The sequence below is a fragment of the Aricia agestis genome, chromosome 22 (genome assembly GCF_905147365.1).
Source record: "Aricia agestis chromosome 22, ilAriAges1.1, whole genome shotgun sequence".
In the NCBI taxonomy this organism is placed as follows: domain Eukaryota; kingdom Metazoa; phylum Arthropoda; class Insecta; order Lepidoptera; family Lycaenidae; genus Aricia; species Aricia agestis.
In genome coordinates this window covers 3,661,093-3,684,574 of record NC_056427.1, presented here as the reverse complement: position 1 = coordinate 3,684,574, position 23,482 = coordinate 3,661,093, and the positions used below count along the sequence as shown (strand labels likewise).

At 36.0% G+C, this 23,482-nt stretch overlaps 1 protein-coding gene across 1 annotated transcript in view; it reads right to left on the bottom strand.

Moving 5' to 3' along the window:
* Positions 1–4,022: 4,022 nt before the first annotated feature.
* The window catches only part of LOC121738060 (irregular chiasm C-roughest protein-like), a 106,917-nt gene continuing 87,457 nt past the window's right edge, over positions 4,023–23,482 (bottom strand). The window contains exons 14-22 of the mRNA XM_042129880.1: positions 19,908–20,061; positions 19,332–19,564; positions 18,207–18,380; positions 14,833–15,013; positions 13,842–13,946; positions 13,206–13,289; positions 10,120–10,199; positions 5,491–5,575; positions 4,023–4,127 (exon numbers count right to left, since the gene is read on the bottom strand). Of these exons, the coding sequence (XP_041985814.1) occupies positions 4,093–4,127; positions 5,491–5,575; positions 10,120–10,199; positions 13,206–13,289; positions 13,842–13,946; positions 14,833–15,013; positions 18,207–18,380; positions 19,332–19,564; positions 19,908–20,061 (1,131 nt within the window). The 3' untranslated portion in view covers positions 4,023–4,092. The remainder of the gene's footprint in view (positions 4,128–5,490; positions 5,576–10,119; positions 10,200–13,205; positions 13,290–13,841; positions 13,947–14,832; positions 15,014–18,206; positions 18,381–19,331; positions 19,565–19,907; positions 20,062–23,482) is intronic.

Here is a 23,482-nt window from a genome sequence, read left to right as displayed (position 1 = left end):
CGTCTTTCTACCAGTCGTCTTCTAAACGTATCAGACAACGACAAAAAATTTATTAGGTTGTAGTTTTTCAAAATTTTCAAAAGTAATTTAAAAGTAGTTTCAGAGCGACGAAAATTCGAAATTGCCGCATCATTTCTGCATTGCGTTATCACTGCGTTAAATCGAGATATATTCGATCTATTGCAGACGTATATTATCTCTCTCTTTCTCTATTTCTTTCTCTCTCTGACATTTTAAATATTTACTAATTAATACTTGAACAAAATAAGTAAAAAGTTATAAAACATAGGAGCAACAAAATAATAATTTACAGAATAGCCCCCTTTTTATACGCATGTCAATTTAATATTGTGAAATAGTTATTCTTTCGTTTGCTAATATTTAAAGCTTTTCTCTGTATAAGTGCAGTGGCGGATTAGCCGCGTAGCAAATGGAGCAAAAGCTATGGGCCCTGCCCCCCAACGCTTGTTTTAACTCAATAAATGCTAGAAAATTATACTGCGTTGCTCGCTCGATCCGCTTGTTTATCCTTAGCAATCTAAAGTTGATTGAAATTATTTTTGTAATTTGGTATTAAGATTATTATTAAATACTAAATCAATTTTCTGTTAGACTTTGACCGTTAAGTTAAAAACCGAAAATTGCTATTTAATGCCTTTTTTGTATTGACGATATCATCACAAATCACAAACTATATGGCATCTACTTAGACTATACATTTTTTTTTTAATTTCGTCCTTATTTGCGTTTAATTTATTAGGAAAAACAGGCAGCGTGCCCCACAAAATTATCTACAGGCCCCACACTGTCTGAATCCTGCACTTACAAAAGTGCACTGATTAAAGAGCTGCTCACACATCGTTTCGCAAGGAGCAATTGTTAGCCCCTTTCTTTTCTATCATTATCTAATTGGTTAGTTTTTAATTAAATTAGTGTTGTTTCTCGAACAATATGGCGGGCAACAACGCCGTGAGCCAAGAATCACAACACCACGTACTCGAGACAGATGATAAATTTACAGCTTATATTGTATAAAATTGAATTAACTTTTGTTCTAGAAATTTCCACTTTTAAGTCAGTTACAAACGATCTACGCTCACGTGTACGGAGTGAGTTATTTGCTATAAGTACACAACAAGCGAGTAAGTACGTTTTTGAAGAAAATAAAAAAATGTTTTTATATCGCACAAATTGACATTACACACATCCTGATATGACAATGTGATAAATTAATAAAATATTTAAATCCATATTATAATAACGTTTGATAGGAAAACTTAGAAAATGACGCTTTTCAACCCTAGCCCGTCCAGTAAATGACCAATATTAGAATTATTGACTACTTCTTATAATAGCAAATATCACGCAGATTTCAAAGCAGAGGGCGCTACATACACAAAATAATCCAAAACCATAAAGTTAATATACCTAGCGGAATAGAGAAACAAAGGCCTGAGCAAGAGAGATGTCACTATCAGTAACACTGCGTGGTAAAGAGAGACGTGTGATACACGACAGTAGCACTCTTTTTTTGACGTCCAGTCGGCACGTGCCGCACGTTGACAATTTAATCGCATAGAATTCATGTTCAATCATGCTTGTGTACACATATTTTTCATACAGATGTAAACCAATTTTGGTTTCGTTTGACAGCTCGAGATTGTTGCTCTATTCCGCTAGGTATATTAACTTTATGGAAAACATTTCAGAAACATACCCTTTAAAAGAAACATAATCTGTTCAAAGTTCAAAGTGATAATTATAAAAATCTTAATTATCTTTGACATCTATCCAAGTTTAGGCTCTTGAGTTCGCTTATAAATAAATTTTCTTAAAAATATCAAAGTGTCCTTAAAGATAGCTTAAATTTAATAATAATCAACTTGGAACGTTTAGCAACGTTGGACGTTCTTAATTAAGAAAATATGAGACATTTAGATAAGTACAGAGCCTCTAGCCAAGACGTTTTATTTGTCGCTTTATAGAATAGTCAATTAGGCGATCAAAATGCATGGAATTGACATTAGCTATGTCCACACTATGCAATTTCATCTTCAATTTTCGTCATCATCTTTTTAGTCAACTATCGTTTGGCATATTCAATAATTGAATGAGTCAAAATCCACCAGCGTTGGAAAGAAAAGTGTCCTAGCGTCGCGGGCATGCCTCGCATGCGATGTTGACTGCGCTGTAACGCATGCCCTTGATAAACAAAAAGAAAGCACAGTGTGGACAAAGCTATTGGACGAGTCGAACATCAACTTCATATTAACGAACGCTTTTTGAGAATCGTATACTATAGGACGGTTAAAACAAGAAATTGATTTAAAAATAGTTATAATTTTGTTGGATAGGACGGTTAAACATTATATTGACTTAAAATAGCTATAATTTTGTGGGCTTTGTATTTTACTGTCAATAAAAAAATTGTGTTTTTCCTTGCAATAAAATATTAAGAGTTTTTACTTCATTAATTCTTATATTATATTTCAAAGTTATAATAAAAGAGAAGCCTATTTTCATCTCATTGTAGGCCAAATTCTTTAATTATACTAAAGATTGGCAAGTATTTTTAATTACGAGATTTCTTGTTTTTATCACAGACTCAAATTAGAAACTGCTTTCATAAATACTTTAGGTCTTATTCCTTTGTGAGGAATATTTTTATAAAACATGTTATTCGTTAATTTTAACGAAAACTTCCAAGTCCGATAATGAATGACGTGAGTAGAAGAATCAGATAACATTTTATACATAAAATTCTCGTGTCACAATGTTAGTCACCGTACTCCTCCGAAACGGCTTTACTGATTTTTACCAAATTTTATACATTCAGTAGGTCTGAGAATCGGCTACTGGATACTTTTTATATTGATAAGTGCATTTCTTGAATAAATAATAGTAAATTATTACAACTCGCGACCATTGTTTGTGCGACGGGATAGCGATGGACGTTGCCATGGTGACATACTTATTTAGTCACTTCAATAAAATAATACGGGCGAAATACTTTAATGGCAAAGAAACGTTTGCCGGGACAGCTAGTTTCTTATAAAAGGACAATTATTATGACTCATTTTTTCCCTTATAATTTGAACAAACATTGTAATTTTTACCTACTTTATCGTCTAGCTACACATAAAATCTATTTTTTTTTCATTCAAGTAAATTTTTGGTCGTGAAGCCTCAATTTTTGCAAAAATCGGATTTTTTTTACTTTTTTTTTTTTTTTAATGAAATAAGGGGCAAACGAGCAAACGGGTCACCTGATGGAAAGCAACTTCCGTCGCCCATGGACACTCGCAGCATCAGAAGAGCTGCAGGTGCGTTGCCGGCCTTTTAAGGGGTAATAGGGGAGGGTAGGGAAGGGAATAGGGGAGGGTACGGAAGGGAATAGGGGAGGGTAGGGAAAGGAAAAGGGTAGGGGATTGGGCCTCCGGTAAACTCACTCACTCGGCGAAACACAGCGGAAGCGCTGTTTCACGCCGGTTTTCTGTGAGGACGTGGTATTTCTCCGGTCGAGCCGGCCCATTCGTGCCGAAGCATGGCTCTCCCACGTCAGAAACTATTACTTAACCTGGTTCTCCCACTTACGGCTTCAACTAAAGGTGACCAAATTGTTATGCTAACAAGATTGGGTTATTAGTTCTAAATCAGTCAATATTTCAAGATCAGCCAGAAATAAAAAATAAGATCCAACTTATAACACTACTAGGAAAACATTTGATTTTTATAATACAATTTGCTTATCAATAATATTTACAATAGGCAATATTTAGGCACTTAACGTGCCAAAGTTAAATAAGTCAAAATTTAAAAAATCTGATTATTTAAAATCGGTGGACGCTTGAGCATTTACGTATGTCTAAATTCTTAGAATTAATTTATTTACCATTTAGCTAGCTTTGTAGCCACAAAACAAATAATAACTTATTTTTATTATTTCTTCTGTAGTATTTATTTAATTAATACATTATAAAAACGCATTATTTATTTTAATAATATTAATAATGGCTTCAGTCAAACATTAATACTAATTATAATATTGATACTTGTACGTCTATATCTTGAAGATTTTTGGTAAAATTAGAGTTACACGTGGGTAATATTTGACAAGGACCCGTTACCTGCAAAGAAAAAAATATTAGAATACAAAAAAATATAAAAAAAAAATATATATTATATCCACAGCCGAACATAATATAACCTCCTCGTTTTTTGGAAGTCGGTTAAAAATACAAAACCTACGAATAATAAATAGTACTGGGAAAGAAACTAAGACATAAGTGTGGCACTCGGGGACTGCCGCGGTAAAGTTATTGTATAGCATTTTTAACCGACTTCCAAAAAGAGGAGGTTATAATATGTTTACAATAAACGCACACAAACACCGTGCCGAAGGTTACCGAACTGCAACGACGTTAGACGTTGCACGACTTTCAAAACCGCACTACTGTGCCGGTCGTGTTAGGTTTTTTCGTTAAGGAATTTCTTGATTCGGTCACCGCGCTCAAACACTCACGATAAAGGCAATACAAAAGCTGCTTAAAATCGTCAGTCATAGCGTTTCGGTATAAACCGACCGTTCACTTAAGACTAAGGAGCGACGAACGATAATCAGGTGATTCATAAGCTTGTTTGCCGTCTAATCCTATTAAGTAATTCTACGTTCATAAAAACGTGAGTTTATCGCTTAAGTCACTTTGCTTCTATGGTCTATGGTATCCACTATAAAACACAAGTTTCTAAAAATTTGCAGTTCATACTTACGTCATTTTAATTAAAAAATCCTTACCAGTATTATTAATTCGAAAATGTGTCTGTCCGTTTGTCTCTCCACGCTTAAACAGCTGAACCGATATTATACATAGATGAAAACCGGCGTGAAACAGCGATATATAACCTGACCTAACCCCTACCCTATTCCCTTCCCTTCGCTACCCTCCCCTATTACCCTATTCCCTCTTAAAAGGCCGGCAACGCACTTGCAGCTATTCTGATGCTGCGAGTGTCCATGGGCGACGGAATTTGCTTTCCATCAGGTGACCCGTTTGCTCGTTTGCCCCCTTATTTCATTAAAAAAATAATGAAATGTTATTACTCGTCCAGTTTCGCCGACATCCGCGGTATCACAGAGGACTTTCACTAAGAGGCTGATTTCGCGTCAGTTCGCCAAGCAATCTCTGGATGCTATCTCACAGCGCGTAATATCTCGAGCCGCGCCACGCCACGCCGGGCCGGTTTGTACGAGCGAGCACGAGCCAACAAGCAAGTCTGCGCTACCCGTTCACACGGCGCTAATATCACGAGCCGCTCGAGCCGCGCCGAGCCGCGCCTTTAAAGTTACCGACTTCAATCGGATCGGACGCGCCTGCTCGAGCCAGCCTGCGCCACCTCCAGCCACCCCCTTCACACGGCGCGTGGCTCGATCTGACGCGGCGCGGCTCGTATATTACGCGCCGTGAGAAGCCAGCAAAAGTTTTGCGGTACCTTTGGTAGATATCTGAGATGAGGTCATCACGTTCTGTCCGGACGGCAGCACGTAGTGGAGGGACGACGGCGGGGTTTTAGGCACCTGGAGGCAAAGTTGTGTAAGTCAGAAATATAAAAAAAAAACATTTTGAACTCCGAGAGACGTGTCGGCAGAAGTGGAAACGTAATAGCAGGCATACATTTTAGTAGAAAGAGATTAAAAGAAGAGAAAGAAGAAGACATAAAATCCAAGTCCAAGGTAAGATAATAAGGAAGCAATGTCCCCGTGTATTGACCGCGCGGCGAAATTGAATGCATTTCCTACTGTTTTTTAACTTCTGCCAGCACTCCTGTTTTTGAGCACATTTTAAATCAGCCTTTCCCAAAGTGGGTGGTAATGCCCTTTGGGAGCGCTTAAGGCGGGGATTAATCTCAAGCAAAAACGATAACCTTGCACACAACCAAAGACCAAGCGTATACGCATCGCAATAAGATTCATTTTAGCTTAGCATAAAACTGTAACTACTCGGGCGGATCTTCTCTATTTTTCATGTTTTTTTTTAAATATCTTTGGAAATAAATATTAAGAAACAAAATTGTTCGGTTAAAGAGATTTTAATATAGATTTACTAACAATTTATTCAAATAAAATGTATAATTATCCTAGTTAATACTTATATTTCGATTAAATAGATTTTTTTCGGAGGTGAGTTTGTAAATTAATTACAGGCAGAGTATTACGTTTTATTAAAATGTTTATGGTTTAAGATATTTTAAATATTGTGCTTTATATCTCATATTTTTTAACACTTCGTATTATATTGGAACTAGGTAAACCGGGAGTCACGGAATAACAAATTGGGGTTTATCCTCGCCTTAAGGTCTAAAGGGGGGCGGTGTGGGAGACAGTGGGACCCAAAAATAAAATTGGGACGTTGTGTAGAGGCTTGGGGGGTTATTTATTTCATCTGGATGCATTTTAAATTAAAACAATGGGGGCGCTGAAACATAATTTGTTCTCAAAGTGTGCAGTAGAAAAAAAATGTTTTGCGAACCTATGATTTAAATAAAAATTCTGATGAAAGTTATAAACCACGAGGAAAGACATAATCATATAATATTAGAAATTAATTACAAAATTTTGCAGGTTACCAAGAGATAATAATCATTAAAACGAGGCACAGGTTTTTCATGCTATACAGATATTAATTGTGCCTAGATTCGCCGTTTGAACTATAGATTCATGGGTATGGGTCATAGTAACTAGGATATTATTTTGGCGTATTTTGATATAAATAACAGTGAAAACGCTGGACTTTATAGCTTGGAAAAATTTACGACTCTCTTGGGAGAAATAGATTTTAGATACAGAAGTGGCGACAGAGGCTAAAATGTTGCTAGCAAGTACAAGTTATATCCCACAGTACACATTTTTACTCAACTACGAAGCCAAAAGGAGTATGTAAAGACTTTTTTTTTAATGAAATAAGGGGGCAAACGAGCAAACGGGTCACCTGATGGAAAGCAACTTCCGTCGCCCATGGACACTCGCAGCATCAGAAGAGCTGCAAGTACGTTGCCGGCCTTTTAAGAGGGAATAGGTTAATAGGGGAGGGTAGGGAAGGAAAGGGAATAGAGGAGGGTAGTGAAGGGAATAGGCTAGGGGATTGGGCCTCCGGTAAACTCACTCACTCGGCGAAACACAGCGCAAGCGCTGTGTCACGCCGGTTTTCTGTGAGAACGTGGTATTTCTCCGGTCGAGCCGGCCCATTCGTGCCGAAGCATGGCTCTCCCACGTATAAAACTACGACTAAACTAATTTAACTACGATTATATCAAAATCGATCCACCCGTTTGGATGCTACGATGCCACGGACAGACACACCGAGCACACACACATAGACAGACAGACACATCAAACTTATAACATAATAATATAAAGTTTTCAGTTAGAGATTAAAAATAATAGTAACGCATAAACTGTTCTCGGCGAAACATGGCGGTAGCGGTCATTGACTCCCTGTCAAAAACTTGTCATTTTCTATATATAGAGTGTCAGATGTTGTCAATCGTGGCTTTGTATAGAAAATGAAAAGTTTTTGATAGGGAGTCAATTACCGCCACCGCCATGTATCGCTGAGTACAGTAAAGTAATAATATCACAGCATATATTATACTAGTAGTACCAAACAATATTCACTTTAATATTGAACGTAATTTAATAGATATTAATAGAATAACTTTACCACCGATAAAGCTCGACAACGCGTTAATAAGATTATACAACCAAGTTTATCAATTATTGTCAACGAGTTAATATAGAAATTTATCATTCGAAATAGTTTCCCTAAATCCCTGTTTGGGTTAGATAAAACGTTGCTTTAGTTTGTGTGATATAACATTAGGATGTGCGAAAAGGATAGCTAATAAAACAACAGCACGGCTAAAATGGTCACATTTAGCAATTTCTCTAAATCAATTCAGCAAATGACTTGTCAAAACTGTCGAACTGATGAATGTCAAATTAATACGAATTACTAGACATGAATTGCAAGCAGAGTGACCATTTTGCGATTTTAAAAAGAGAATCATATTATGATTCATAATAAATGATTCTCCAAAGCGTCCATTTTAGCCCCGCAGAGAATACATGGAAAATAACTGTCTTCTTCTTTTCAATTATGGCGGAAAAAAACTTCATGTAAGTCAAAATGAAAAAAGGTGGCGCCAGCCGTCATTGACCTATCTAGTCTAGGTTTCTAGGTTTTTTTGACAGAGGGTCAATGATCACCTACTGACTGGTTACAGAGAATAGCTATCGCTCTGATGAGAGACAGATTGTCAGACAGACGGACAGAATATACAGTGTGTAACAAAAATAAGTGATAATACTTTAAGGTGTGTACGTGTTCCTTGTAGAGAGTTCACTGTGAAAGTAGCAGCGCTGAAAGACGATTTTTTTTTCACTTTGGATGGGCAAGGCCCGAGCGTCACGAGTTTCCCCATACAAAAGTGAAAAAAAATGTTGGTCTTTCAGCGCTGCTACTTTCACAGTGAACTCTCTACAAGGAACACGTACACACCTTAAAGTATTATCACTTATTTTTGTTACACTCTGTAGAAGCCTTAGAAATAGGGACGCGTTTCTACCACGGGTACGGAACCCTAAAAGGGAAAAAGCCTATTAAAGACAGCCTAAATTTATTTTTAAAACATAAAGCTTACGTATCGCTTTAAAATTATTTTGTATGTAATAACTAAATAACGTTCATTATAATTTATAATTTAAAAAAAAAACTTGTCAAAGAGTTGTGGCAGGGTTAATGTTACAAAGTAAAATTTCTTTGACGAAACCACGATGCGGTCTCACCAAGAATATAATTAAAGCAAGTAATATTATAATAGATATATTTTGTTGCTGTTTTCTTAAAGTTTTAGAACGGTTACCAGTAGCTCTACCAAGAGTTTAAAGCTATAGTATTTTTCGATACTCGATACCGACTACGTAAATTTTTAGCACTTATGGCAAATTCTACAGCGCCTCTAGCGGTTACTTGCGGAACTAAAATCGCCATAATTAAACTTTTTAATCGGGACTTAACGCGACTTATTTAAGTAGTAATGCTACTACGAGTACATACTTTTTCTCGACGTTTCGGCCGTGTTGCAACGGCCGTGGTCACGAGGGCCCTCCCTCCCCTCAGTCCTCAGTCCCCTTTCGCAGCAACGCGAAAGTTTAAAATGTTATCTAAAATCGCCATACTATAGCTTTAAACTCATGGTAGAGCTATTGTACCCTACTCTACCTTTTTTCTTAGATTTATTTGAAAGGGATGACACTAGGATGTTGCCACTTTTTAATTTCTTCACTTTCTTGACAGACTATAGTGAGCTACAATAAGCTTACAAAACTATAGTATTATATCAATTACGTGGAAATTAATACTAAAATTATTAATGCGAAAGTGTGTGACCTATCTATCTGTTACTTGTTTACGGCCAAACCACTGAACCGATTTTCTTGAAATTTGGTACAAAGATACTTAGGGCCTTTTTTACCACTTCCTGATAAGTGCCGAATAGGCTATCCACCACTTAACTTGTCAAGTTAAGTTGTGGATAGTGAAATATGGAGAATCTGTCAAAAGAGTTGTGAATAGCCTATTCGGCACTTTGTCAGAAAGTGGTGAAAAAGGTCCTTAGAGTCCCGGAGTATACTTTTTACCATAGGATACTTTTTATCCCAGAAAAATATACGGTCCAGGGAATAATAAAATTTGCACTGTGAATATTACTTACAATACCTACTTGCCTGTCTTTGCCTGACACATTGAGATTTATAGGAACATTACGACATACAAAGACAGCGAAACTTGATTCATACGCTGCGAAAAGATTTTCTGAAGTATGGAATTAGGTACATCATTTTATGCTTCTTTGAAAAAGCACTCGAGTAGTGTATTGGACAAGGGCAAATTAATGTATAATTATGAGCCCGTATACACCGTGCATTTGTACATTAAAAGATCCCCCTCTCTCTCATTATGAGAGCGCAAAGAGTAACCGGTGAAAATATCAAAGTTGTCATCTAATCAATATTATCTTAATCAAATTGTCACAAAATAAGCCATATGACTCATTACTTACTTGTGGCTGAGCACAGCTGGTGTTAGGTGGGCTGGTGACAGGGCGTGATGATGATGAACATGGAGGGTTAGTTATTGTACCTGGAAGAAAGAAATAGGTGTTATATCGGAAAAATATAACTATATATACGACGATACAACGACAAATACACAGACAGACAGACACATGCAACTTCCTAGGCGTTTTATCAATATAGGAAGATGCATGTATCTGTCTGTATTTTCCTTCTAGACGAACAGACAGACAAATAGACAGTCCAAACTCTTATGTGACATGATGGCCGCAAGTTCGTTGTTAAAAAAATATTTTTTTGCGCGGGAACTGTACACGTGACGAGACAGAGCAATGCTTCGGCACAAATGGGCTGGCTCGACTGGAGAAATACAACGTTCTCACAGAAAACCGGCGTGAAACAGCGCTTGCACTGTGTTTCACCGAGTGAGTTTACCGGAGGCCCAATCCCCTACCCTATTCCCTTCCCTACCTTCCCCCATTCTCTTCCCTTCCCATCGCTACCCTCCCCTATTACCCTATTTTCCTCTTAAAAGGCTGGCAACGCACCTGCAGCTTTTCTGATGCTGCGAGTGTCCATGGGCGACGGAAGTTGCTTTCCATCAGGTGACCCGTTTGCTCGTTTGCCCCCTTATTTCATTAAAAAAAAACTTTTTACAGAATAAAAAGTATCTTATTTCCCAGGACTCAAAGTACATCCATACCTTACAAAATCTTTTCAGCGGATTGGGTCTAAGGAGTTAACAGACAGACAGACGGACACACTTTCGCACTTATAATATTAGTATGGTTAGCCCCCCTCAGTTTTCGTCGGCGGGACTAATAAAATAGAGAAAGAGAGAGGGAGAGAGCTAGAGAGAGAATACTTCAAATTTGTGTTCAAATATTATAAAGGTCTTCTGAAGGCTCCCAAGAGACGGAGCTGAGGTAGTATCCAATTACATTCAATTATTAATTTCTTGAAAAGTGTTGTATTACATAACTAATTAATGAGAAATGTTTTGATGCTTATTATTTTAAGACTGTCAAAGTTGGACCATGATTCTTATCCATAATAGGGATGATGACAAGGTCAAAGATTAGCGAATTTTGTTAATAAAATAAAGAAATCACGGTGAAAAATAAGTGTTCCCAAAATTACAGCTCGATAGCATTTTTATTTTTTTTGCTAAGCGCCTTTAAGGCGGGGATTGATCTCAATCAAAAACGATAACCTTGCACACAACCAAAGACCAAGCGTATAGGCATCGCAATAAGATTAATTTTAGCTTAGCATAAAACTGTAACAAATCGGACGGATCTTCTCTATTTTTCATGTTTTTTTTTAATATCTTTGGAAATAAATATTAAGAAACAAAATTGTTCGGTTAAAGAAATTTTAATATAGATTTACTAACAATTTATTCAAATAAAATGTATAATTATCCTAGTTAATACTTATATTTCGATAAAATAGAGTTTTTTCGGAGGTGAGTTTGTCAATTAATTACAGCCAAAGTATTACGTTTTATTAAAATGTTTATGGTTTAAGGTATTTTAAATATTGTGCTTTATATCTCATATTCTTTAACACTTCGTTATTATATTGGAACTAGGTAAACCGGGCGTCACGGAATAAGAAATTGGGGTTTATCCTCGCCTTAAAGTTAGATAATCAAGTCGATTTTTTTTTTCAATAAAATTTCTTAATATTTGTATACCAATCGATAACTTATGCAATTAAAAGCAACTTTTGTTATGAAACCACTTTTCATAAACGCAATATTTGATATACCTATCGAACAAAGTTGTCTCCCGATACGTACAAACTACGAAAGAGTGACGTCAGTCTTTCGTAGCACTTTGTATGGAGCGTTTCGGGCAGGTCTATTTTATGAGATGTTTGAATTGTCATATCTTGGTGAATTTTTAAGCTATCAGAGTCATTCTTTCAGCGATGTTTCTATTTTTTAAGGGTCTTTCAATTACCAATAAGAAAAAAAAATAGTCATCTAGCCTATTGCAAAGCTGTCATTCGCCGTCGCTCATAGGAAATTATAGACGAATATGACTCTACATAGATGACGTTGTGCTAAGGACCAAATCTTGACCCAAAAAAAGCATTTAAAAATGCTGTTCATAGTTGATGAAATTTATGTTGACATGTTTTTTTGGTATGTTTGTACTATCTGAGAAAAATCATAGCCAGATGTCTGTCAATGACAGAACTTAGTCGATCTACCCAAGTTAACAGATTATGACTTGCCCCCCTGGCAAGTGGGAATTAAAAACGTGCTACCTACTATGCGCAAAATGAAGTGATTGGAAACAAAATATATTTTCAGTCAGAATTAAAGTAAATTTCCATGATTTTTTGTTTCAATGTACCAGACCGACCATCTTCTCGAAACAGGTATGCCCTTGGACATTACCCATACCTAATAAAGTATATCTACAATCTGCCTTGGAATCATTTCCTCTGATAGTACATTCATAAGCTCTTCACAGATTTTTTTAAACACCCGTCATTATATGTTTTTTAAAAATTCTATATTTTAAATAAAATATGATGGACTTGAGAGTTTCTGAGCTCCTGTGAGAGACCCATTACTTTAAATACTTATTGACAAGTTGGAGGAATATTCGAAGAAGTGAAATTTCAATGTAACAAAAGTTATAAAGTATGGTATGAAAATATAATATTATTATATCTTTACTTATAATTATTATAAAGAGGAAAAGTTTATTTGCGTGGAATAGGGTCTAAAATTACTGGTCTGATTTTGATTAAATTTGGTACAGACAGATTAGGCAACTGAACGGGAAGGACATAAGATTCTTTTCATTACGGAATAGCCCGATTTGAAGTCAGTTTCCGTTTTCAAAAAAAATAACGGGATCAAAATCGGTCCACCTGTTTAGATGCTACGAACAAACACACACACACACACACAAAGACATCAAACTTACAACACCCTTTTTTGTTAGGAGTTAATCTGTCCACTCATTTGGATACTACAATCCCACGAACAGTCAGACAGACACGTCAAACGTATAACACCCCCCTTTTTCGTCGGGGGTTAAAATATACTTACTTGTCGTTCGATGGTTATTATTCCGTAGGGTGTAGTAAGGTGGCGGTGCATTCTTAGACGACTGCAAACTCTGTCCAACGTAAGCTGTAAAGAAATTCTTTATTATTATCAAGAATTTTATAAAAATCTTGAAGGAGAAATTATGCTTCTAAAGAGTTGTGACTTGTGATGAGTTTTTTTAAATAATTAGTATGTTATCATACTTAGCAATTACTTACTAGGCAAAATATCACTTTAAATGAATTTTGCCAGGAACATAATCAATTTATTCATTTTTCAAATTAGTGTCAAGTTTTAAACAATGTTTTTAACTAATAAATTTCCTTCGCCATGTTGTTGGCTTCCCCATGTTGTTGCTGTTGTGGCTTTACTAACTTATCATATTGTTTTCCTTTTTACTAATATTCAGAACGAAACAGGCAATATTATGAAAGTTGATAATGACTCGACAATTAACTTTTACAGACGTTTAAATTGGCTTATATATAATGAAATCTTATGTTTATACAGTCGGCCTACAAAAATAGTTCTTGGAAAATATAATGCAAGCTACAATTTTAATTATATGGATGTACAGAATACAGTTAACAATGTAGTAGCAGTACACGAAAAACAAGAAATAATAGAAATACTCACATAACGGTGGTCCATTGCTCCCCCTCAAATAGGGGTTGCCGTAAGTGGCAGCGTAACGCACGTCGACACCGCTCATCACAGCACCGGGGTTGGCCATCGGTATCACTGTACAAAAGATAATATAGAAGATAATCTATATCTATCTGTCTATATATATAAAACTGACAGACTGATTGACATAGTGATCTATCAACGCACAGCCCAAACCACTGGACGGATCGGGCTGAAATTTGGCATGCAGGTAGATGTAATGACGTAGGCTTCCACTAAGAAAGGATTTTGATCAATTCTACTCCCAAGGGAATAAAATAGGGGATAAAAGTTTGTATATAATAATCCTTCTTAACTCGATCGAAGCCGCGGGTAAAAGCTCGTGGTATTATACAAAACATAATAAAAATGTGGTAGATGATAACACAGAAGATATTATAGAAAAGGAAGATTTAGAAAATATAGAAGAGACTGATATGGTACATGATAATATCTAGAAAAAGATAACAATAATGATAGATAGAAATAGTCCGAAGGTAACAGCCTGAATTTACTTCAGATCAGAGTTAAATATTTCAGGACTTATTGATGAAGAAATGAGATACTTCAAAATAATAATAAATAATGTTTTCTAGTGTTCATTTTCTCTTCATCTCTGTTCAGTTTCAGGCCCATGTTGGATGCGAGTAGCAGGAGATCGGTCATCTTGGCGTTCATTGAGAGAGGCCTATGTCCAGCAGTGGACGACTATAGGCTGATATGATGATGATGATGAGTGTTCATTAAGATAAGTAATGATACATGCACAGCGACTATCGACTTTAGCGTAAGAAATCAAAGCCGACTAACTAGAACTGCCCAACCACTCTTGGGAACAGCAATTTTCAAACGCGGGAATCGAACCCACAACAACAGGATATGAGAGCCACGAAGTCACTGCAACTCTTGAGGATCTATTGTGACTCTTTCGCGTTACAGTACCATTCCTACACCAACTTACCATCTGGTCCCACCATAGCGCCAATTCGTCCGCAGCTCGCCTGCCTATTCAGAGACCCACAGTGGCTCTGGTAGGTGGACATGTCAGTACTCCTAGACAAGGATCCGGTGAGGGAGTCAGATGGTGGCGCGTAGTCTCGGCTGTAGTCCACGTATGGGACGTAGGCGCTTTGGTCTTGCGTCTGAAAATGGAGGTGATGTTAGATTTTCATCATCATGGGTATCATTTTTGTTGATCTCTTCTCCTTTATCTAAATCATTCATAAGGTCATTATCATCATTATAATGCGCAATTTTCTGTGAGTACTCTACTTATTTTCTCTTAGATCCTAGTAGTGGTGGAAAATAAGCAGATGGAATGCAGCATCAGTTTTTGCATATTATATCTAGATGCATAAAAATATGACGTCCATAATATCTTACTGTATAGTGTATACTATTCGATACGAGATTATATTAGGGTCGAATTGAGAAACGTCCTCCTTTTTTGAAGTCAAACAAAGAATGAATTAGAAAACAGTATTATTATTTATTACCAACTAATACTAGTTATTACTAAATGTATTATGGCATAAAACGATTAATATTTTAAAACCCAACATAGATGTCACACCGAAACCATCGCGTGTGAGCGAACAAAGAACCGTATAATGCAACATGTCATAAGTAAGGAATTTAAAATTAAAGTGGTCAACCTAATTTTGGCTCGTCACTTGCAGCAGGTTCCGTGTAAAATAGCCAGAATACATAATATAATGTCCGATCCAGAGAGATCCAGTAAATGGATTGGATGGATTGAAATAATGTATGTCATAAAACGATATAAAATTAAACATGCCGAAAATTAAATACACCTGAAATATAATAAAAACATTTAAGATTTCTTGATGCACTCTCTCCGATGGACGTCTTCCTGTCATATTATCTAAGAAGTTTAAATTGTAAAAAGTTTATGTCACAGCAACTAATTCTATGTAGAGGTGAAACATTTGCAAATTTTCAAATTTTCCTGGTATTTTTTCTCCGCGAGACAACCTCTTGAAGAAATATAATTAATAATATAACAATAAGTTCCAAGGAATTTTCAAATTTCAATCCAAAACTTTGAACTACAGCGTAGCTAGAGGCAAAACGTCTTCCAGAATAATGAAATATTCTTTGAATACACTTCTAATTTTACCTCAAATCCGTTAATTATGAAAAGGCCAGGTAGAAGTTCAAAAGGGAACTCTAAAAACTTTATGAAAAATTAATACAACGGAAGTAGAAATAGAAGCATAATAAACTCCGTTCTGTTACCGTATTACTTTACATTTTCTTATCATAAATCCTGGTCACGTTTTAAATTATTTCTTCCCGTGTACTTTATAAGACTCCATATTATTCAAAATACTCGGAATATTTGAATTTTAATTATAGTTTTTTTGTTACATGAATAAAATATTCGACCTTCGCTTGGTATGCAAAGTTATGCTTTCCACTTTGTGACATTTTGATTTTGGACCTCAATTTTATCTTGGTGCTTTTATGCATAATGTTGGCCAAATTTTATAACCATTTTTATGAAAAAGAATATTTTTCTTCGTGAAACATATTTTCTTCATACTCTGAATCTTATTCTGTTAGCACTTAGCGGGTTTTAATTTATCATTAAATTCCAAAAAAATAGTTACTTACAAATTACTAAAATGGTTTTAGTCTCTTTCGTATTATTTCATCGACATAACTTGTAAGAAATCAGATGCGGAACTTTTTACGTGTCCATCAGAAGTATGGATTTTTCTTGTCTGACAATCAATCTGCATTTTTCCAATCAATTTGCTGCCGCAACAGGGGAATAGAACCCAAGGTCATCAAGGACTTTAAACTACTGACAAAATGGAATTTAAACTCGAACTTTTTTGAGTTCCACATACTTACCCACTCGAAATAATTAAAAACTAAGGATACAGCATGGCTTCTACTAATACTATTAATGTCAAGGTTCTATTTCAAATGCTAAAATGGCCCCAAAACAGTGCCAAAGTAGCTCCAATTTTGTCCTTTTTACCTCGACATACCATGCCTATATTTACGCCTATCGTCGCATATAAATATCCTCCGAATGCCACTGAATCATTGTCAACCGAAATATCGCTGTACCAGCATAGTATAAACATCATACAGTTGGATAAATGTGCCGTGTCCTTAGAATTAAACACGTTCAACACAGAGACAAGTTTCAGGTACAGGCACGTGTGACGTGCGATAGTATTTTGTTACTTCAAATCATCTACAGGTCTATAATGGCAACACTAACTGAGGAAATTGTACAATATTAAAAAAAAAAGCTGATCCACAGTATCTTCTAAAAGTTCACCTATCTGACATTTCAACAGAATGTCATTCTATAGGAAACTGACAAAATATATGTTTCCATCTGACATAAGAGCCTTTTATGACATCTAAAATAAAATATTGGAACACTTTAAGTAATCATTTTGACCTACCAGACATGCCATTTTGACTTGACAGACCTGCAGAAATCACACGAATATGTGCATTCATCTGATTTACATCTATTATAAAGCTTGCCTACTGTATATTATTTCTACTGTGACACAAACAGATGACGCAGCGAGTGTGAATAACGGGGATTTGTGATATGCCTGGACTTAATACTGATTACTCGACGAATGTGAAACTAAATTGTTCATGTTTACTTACTGTGCTAGTATTGTATCCCTAGTTTGAGTGTTCTCTGTGCCAGTTGTTTCATTTAACTAGAGAAAAAAATACCAGGTATCTAGTAAGCAGATTGCTTAATGGGCAGCAATGACTCAACTCTGATGTCGCCCATAATACTAGCCCAATTAAAAACTCAACACGAGAATTTTTACTTGTGAAGTCGTGGTTTTTATCTGGTCGAGTCATTCGTGCCAAAACATTATTATATACAGTAAATCTCTATTACTGAATCACATAGTTAATGCCACTTTGGAAAAATCTGTTCTATGAGATAATCTCTATCTGTTTGGGAACCCAAACAACCCCAAGTCTTGGTGATGCCACGTAGATAACGTGGCCCATAGAATATATATGCCCTATATCAGCAATTTTCAAAATGTTCTTAGCAGAGCCCTGGGGCTTCGCAAAAGCCTTGTAGAATATTTAAAGGGCTCCACGAGCCATACATAAAATATTTTTATAAATGTCGTCTAATCCCAGCATGGAGATAATTCATTCAATTTTTTGGGGATCTGTCAATGTTAAAACTTAAAAGGGTTCCGCCATCAAAAAGTTTGAGAACCGCTGCCTCATAGGTATTATAGGTAACACAAGGTATCGTAACTTGAACTTGACTGGACTCTAACGCGTGTCTAGATCTTCACTCACCTTGAAATGTATATTGTTGATGGGCTGATCGAAGTCGCCACTATATCTCTGGTATTTCATCAGCTTGTTGTCATATGTCTCTGGTACCGGCACCGGCCCGGCGAGAGGTAGACCCAAGTTGGTGGTGAGCTGGAGGGTAGACCGAAACTCGGTCTCTTCGTGGGTTGATACGTCCTGAAATATAGAGCTTAGTTAACACAATGATTCTATTTACGCCATTTTGACCCAGAACTCTAAAAAAATAAAATTTAACTAGCTGTCCCGGCAAACACTTCTTTGCCATATAAAGTATTTCGGCCGTATTATTCTATTGAAGTGACTAAATAAGTATGTCACCATGGCAACGTCCATCGCTATCCCGTCGCACAAACAATGGTCGCCGTCAGTCTCGAGTTGTAATAATTTACTATTATTTATTCAACAAATGCACTTATCAATATAAAAAGTACCCAGTAGCCGATTCTCAGACTACTGAATATGCATATAAAATTTGGTAAAAATCAGTAAAGCCGTTTCGGAAGAGTACGGTGACTTACATTGTGACACGAGAATTTTATATAGTATATGATGATATCACTAAAGCTCAAATCTTAACAGACGATAATGCTCTAAATTTTACTAACACACACGACCAGAGTCTTTTGCACGGTCTGGTAAAAACTAATAGAACTAGGAAGTTATCATTAGTAATGAAAGGGAATGCATGTTAATAATGAAAGTAATAATTTAAAAAATAACAACTTGTGACACAACCTACGAAAATTAAAAAAATATATTATTCGTAGGACACAACCAAAAGTTAACATACCTAGCGGAATAGAGAAACAAAGGCCTGAGCAAGAGAGATGTCACTATCAGTAACACTGCGTGGTAAAACGAGACGTGTGATACATGCCAGCAGCACTCTTTTTTTTTGACGTCCAGTCGGCACGTGCTGCACTTTGACAATTTAATCTCATAGAAATCATGTTCAATCATGCTTGTGTAATCATGCGTACGTACACATATTTTTACACGCAGATGAACCCAATTTATGTTAATATTAACTTTATGGACACAACACAGCACACACACAAAAGACAGAACCATAGAAAAAAAGAAAGATACTATAAAGCAAGCACTTACCATATCACAACTACCCTCAACCTGCCGGAGCTCCAACTTCAGGTCACTGATATTGTCGCTCCTGTCGCAGTCTTTAAACTTGTCTACGCAGGTCTTCATGTCAGTGATGTCAGGCTTCTTGTCATCGGCCTTCTTGACCCGCCGATGACAGAGCATCACGATGAACATGATGACAAGAATGACGACGGTGATGAAGGCACCGGAAGAGATGACGATGACTAGATTCATAGATTCTGAAAAAGAGATGATTATTTTAGAAAAGAAACAGATACCGTATTAGGAGATGAAAAAGAGGAAAATAAAATTATTGTAAAGGATGACAATTTTATAAATAATAAACCTTCAACACTTATAGATTTACAAGCTTGTGTGTTACAGATAGAATCCTAAGATGATCTAGGAATTTATGTTAACAATGCTGTATGTTATATGTTATAACCGAAGTTGTTCAATATTAATGTTTTTACAAAACAAAGTAATGTTTGTGTTACGTACTTATCAAATACAGTGAATAAACTAAATGAAATGCACAAAAAAAAACTAAAGTATGCAAAATGAAATAAAATCAGAACTTACTGTCAGGAACCAAATTGATATCAATGCTGTCACTCCCATAGGCATTAGAGACCGTACAATTGTAGACACCGAAATGGCTGGCACTACTCTTCCTGATGACGAGAGTAGACTTTGTCAGACCGCCATCTAAAGATTCTTCCAAGAAGGCAAATTCCTGTAAAACATTTCCTTGTTAATGTTAAAGAAAACCTGATGTGTGAAGGGATTCAAGGATTCAAGAAAAAAGACATCAAACATTTTCATGGTTGAAGCATTTATGGACTTTTTCGAGAAGGACTCCCATGTCTACAACCGATGGAAAATATCCGAAATATTTATACGTGGGAGAGCCATGCTTCGGCACGAATGGGCCGGCTCGACCGGATAAATACCACGTTCTCACAGAAAACCGGCGTGAAACAGCGCTTGCGCTGTGTTTCGCCGAGTGAGTGAGTTTACAGGAGGCCCAATCCCCTAACCCCTACCCTATTCCTTTCCCTACCCTCAACTATTCCCTTCCCTTCCCTTCCCTACCCTCCTCTATTACCCTATTCCCTCTTAAAAGGCCGGCAACGCACTTGCAGCTCTTCTGATGCTGCGAGTGTCCATGGGCGACGGAAGTTGCTTTCCATCAGGCGACCCGTTTGCTCGTTTGTCCCCTTATTTCATAAAAAAAAAAAAAAGAAAAGTCCAAACTAAAAGAATCTGAAAAGAAAAGCGTGAAGAGTATAAGTAAGAGTATGGAAGTAAGGATTACCAGTGCTCCAACCTAAACTTTCGTTGTAATTCTTCGATTACAGCTTGTAACAGTTATTTCATGCAAATAACTTCCACGTAGCGGAATTGGAGAGGAATTATTTTTATGCCCCACTCGGAATCCGTGTAAACCAGCTATACTCAACCTGCGGCCTGCCAGGACATTAGCAGTAGCCCGCGTGAAGGATTCCACACCGCCATTTTTTCCATACAAACGTTGTCCCCTGTTTCCTCCCTGGATAATGCTAGTAGAGTTATAATTTTTTTCCTGAATATCTACGGCCACTAATACAATGTCCCTATGTTTTCTTTTTTTTCATAATTTAATTATTAAATAAGATATGAACGTTCAAAAACCCAAAAAAATGGCCAGATTTTCCACTGTGTTCATACGTCCAGAAAACAGTTTTGGATAGATTATACAAAAAAAGCAAAACATAGGAACACAGCTCAAGCCTTTTTTTAATCTTTAATGAAAAAAGTACTAAAATCGGTTAAGTTTTGGAGAAGGAATCAGGGGACAACGAATCGTTGATTTTCTGGATTTTCTGCAGTTGTCTCTATCGCGTTCTGCGGTATAGGCTTGAGGTAAGGGAGACAGCTATAGATATTACACGTACTTTTTTTTCATTTCTCTAGCCGCTGTGGTATCCTCTTACGCCCACCGGCAAAATAGCGCGAATTCGTCGTAAAAGTCGTGAATTATTTCCACTTTTAAATCGCTAATTTTGAAGAACATTCTTATTATAGTCCTAAAATCGCCCATGACTATTAACAATGTCGGATGTGCAAAATCGTCATTTTTGTTTTATTTCATAAAATATGTCCTTATAACCAAGGCTATCATGAGCTGAAAAGAAAAATCTATATTATGCGTAGTTTCTGAAATAGTCACATTAAAAATGTCGTATATTACTAAGATAGCCCGCTAACAATGTCATATAGTCACTACCTACGTTATTAACGGAACGCGGAAGCGAGTAAGAGCGCACGATGTGCCACATCCAACTATGTTAACGGAGGGAATAGACGTCGCGCTGTCACTTGTTTTTTTTTGCTACCGTAGTTATATTTTTTTACTTTTCGACGCCATTTTCAATGTCTACAAGATCAGCACGGCCAATTAAAACTTGGTACTCAACGAAATGAAGAAAAATATAGTAAAAGGCAAAAAATGCTGATGGTAATATTATGTCCAAAGCTAAAGCTAGTGCGGAAAATGGTATTTACTATTCTTTATAATATTTTTAACAGTAAAGCTTATGTTTTATTGCTTTAGATTTGATTATGAGATGAATTCTTAACTTCATCAACATTAATTTATCGTAGGTAACTAAAATTGTAGGATGTACCACATCCAACGTTCTTAACTGGTTTTTCAAATGTGTAAAATGTCGGTAGTACCACATACGACATTTTTAATCGGTTTTATAAGTGGTTAAATTGTCGGTAGTGCCACTTCTGACATTGTTATGTGGATTTATAAATTGGTAAAATGTCGGTAGTACTAAATCATAATCATTTCATTTACTTTTCTTATTGATTAAATGGCGCTTGTAGTTTGTACCATATCTGTCGTTGCTTACCGACTTTTAAGAAATTTCAAAAGGCTTTAAAATGGGTAATTTTTGTGCGAAAATTAGGTTTTTGTTGGCACATGTCATACGTAATGAATTAATATAATTTTTTATTTATTAATCGTATTTTTCATGGTTTTGCGATTTGGTGACTAGTAGACGCAATAAAGCCAGACTTTCTTGGCATTTTGCTATTAAGCAAAAAAAAAAAAAAAGGTAGGCAACAAATATAAAGATTTACTCTAATTATGTAAAAGTGACATAATTCCCAAAAATAATATCTAAAATGTTATTTAAAATACCACAATGTATCAGAGAAAATCTCGGATGAAGAAGACTGCATTTGAATAATTAATTTGATAAATACCTACTAATCTCAATTTTTCATGTAAGCAAGGCTGTCATGTGGTGGTACATAAGTATCCTAAAATGTAGAAATTTTTAAGAACTACTTGACTCCGCGAACTTCATTTCATGGGCCTGCAAAACACTCAGTCCTTCGTCAATACTTTTTGTATTCCCCACACATTTAGGCACTATCATCTCTCCAGCATATTTGGAAGATCTAGATGAGATCGATAGCCAGTCGTTCGACTTGCAAATATAATATTTTCCATTACACATTCGTGGTAGCCGCCGCCGTTGCCGCGTCGGCGCGGGCGCCTTATTTTGAGCTTTAATCAAACCTTACTTCTAAAATATTTGGCTCATGGTAATAATTTAAAGGACAATTCTATTTTTCACATAATTCCAATTAATGTTTTGATATTTATGTAGGTAAGGATTAATAACGAATATGCAAAAAAAGTCATGCTAGAAGAAGATGATTTGAAGTAAACTTTTTAATGAAAGTAATGGTTAATACATAAAAGATAGACATAAGCTGCCCTGGGCTTTTTTGTAGATAATGATGAGTACTATAAACATGTGTAACATTATTTTGATGTATCATCAGTATTTTTCGTAGCGGAAGCGAAATAATGAAATTTGTGGCAAATTTTTACCACTTTGGGTTATATTTTTGCTATTTTCGGTAGGATCCCTAATATTTTTCAGAATAATACATAGCTTTTGTTCTTTGCAAATGATGTAGCTTTCCAAAAGTAAAAGAATTTTAAAATTTGTTGAGTAGTTATTGAGCCCATTCAATAAAAACAAACATACGAATAAAACAAACTTTTTCTTTGTATAATTAATATATATTTTTTTATTTTTTATTTTGTTTAGTTAATTTAAGTTATGCTATCAAAAGTCAACAAAATA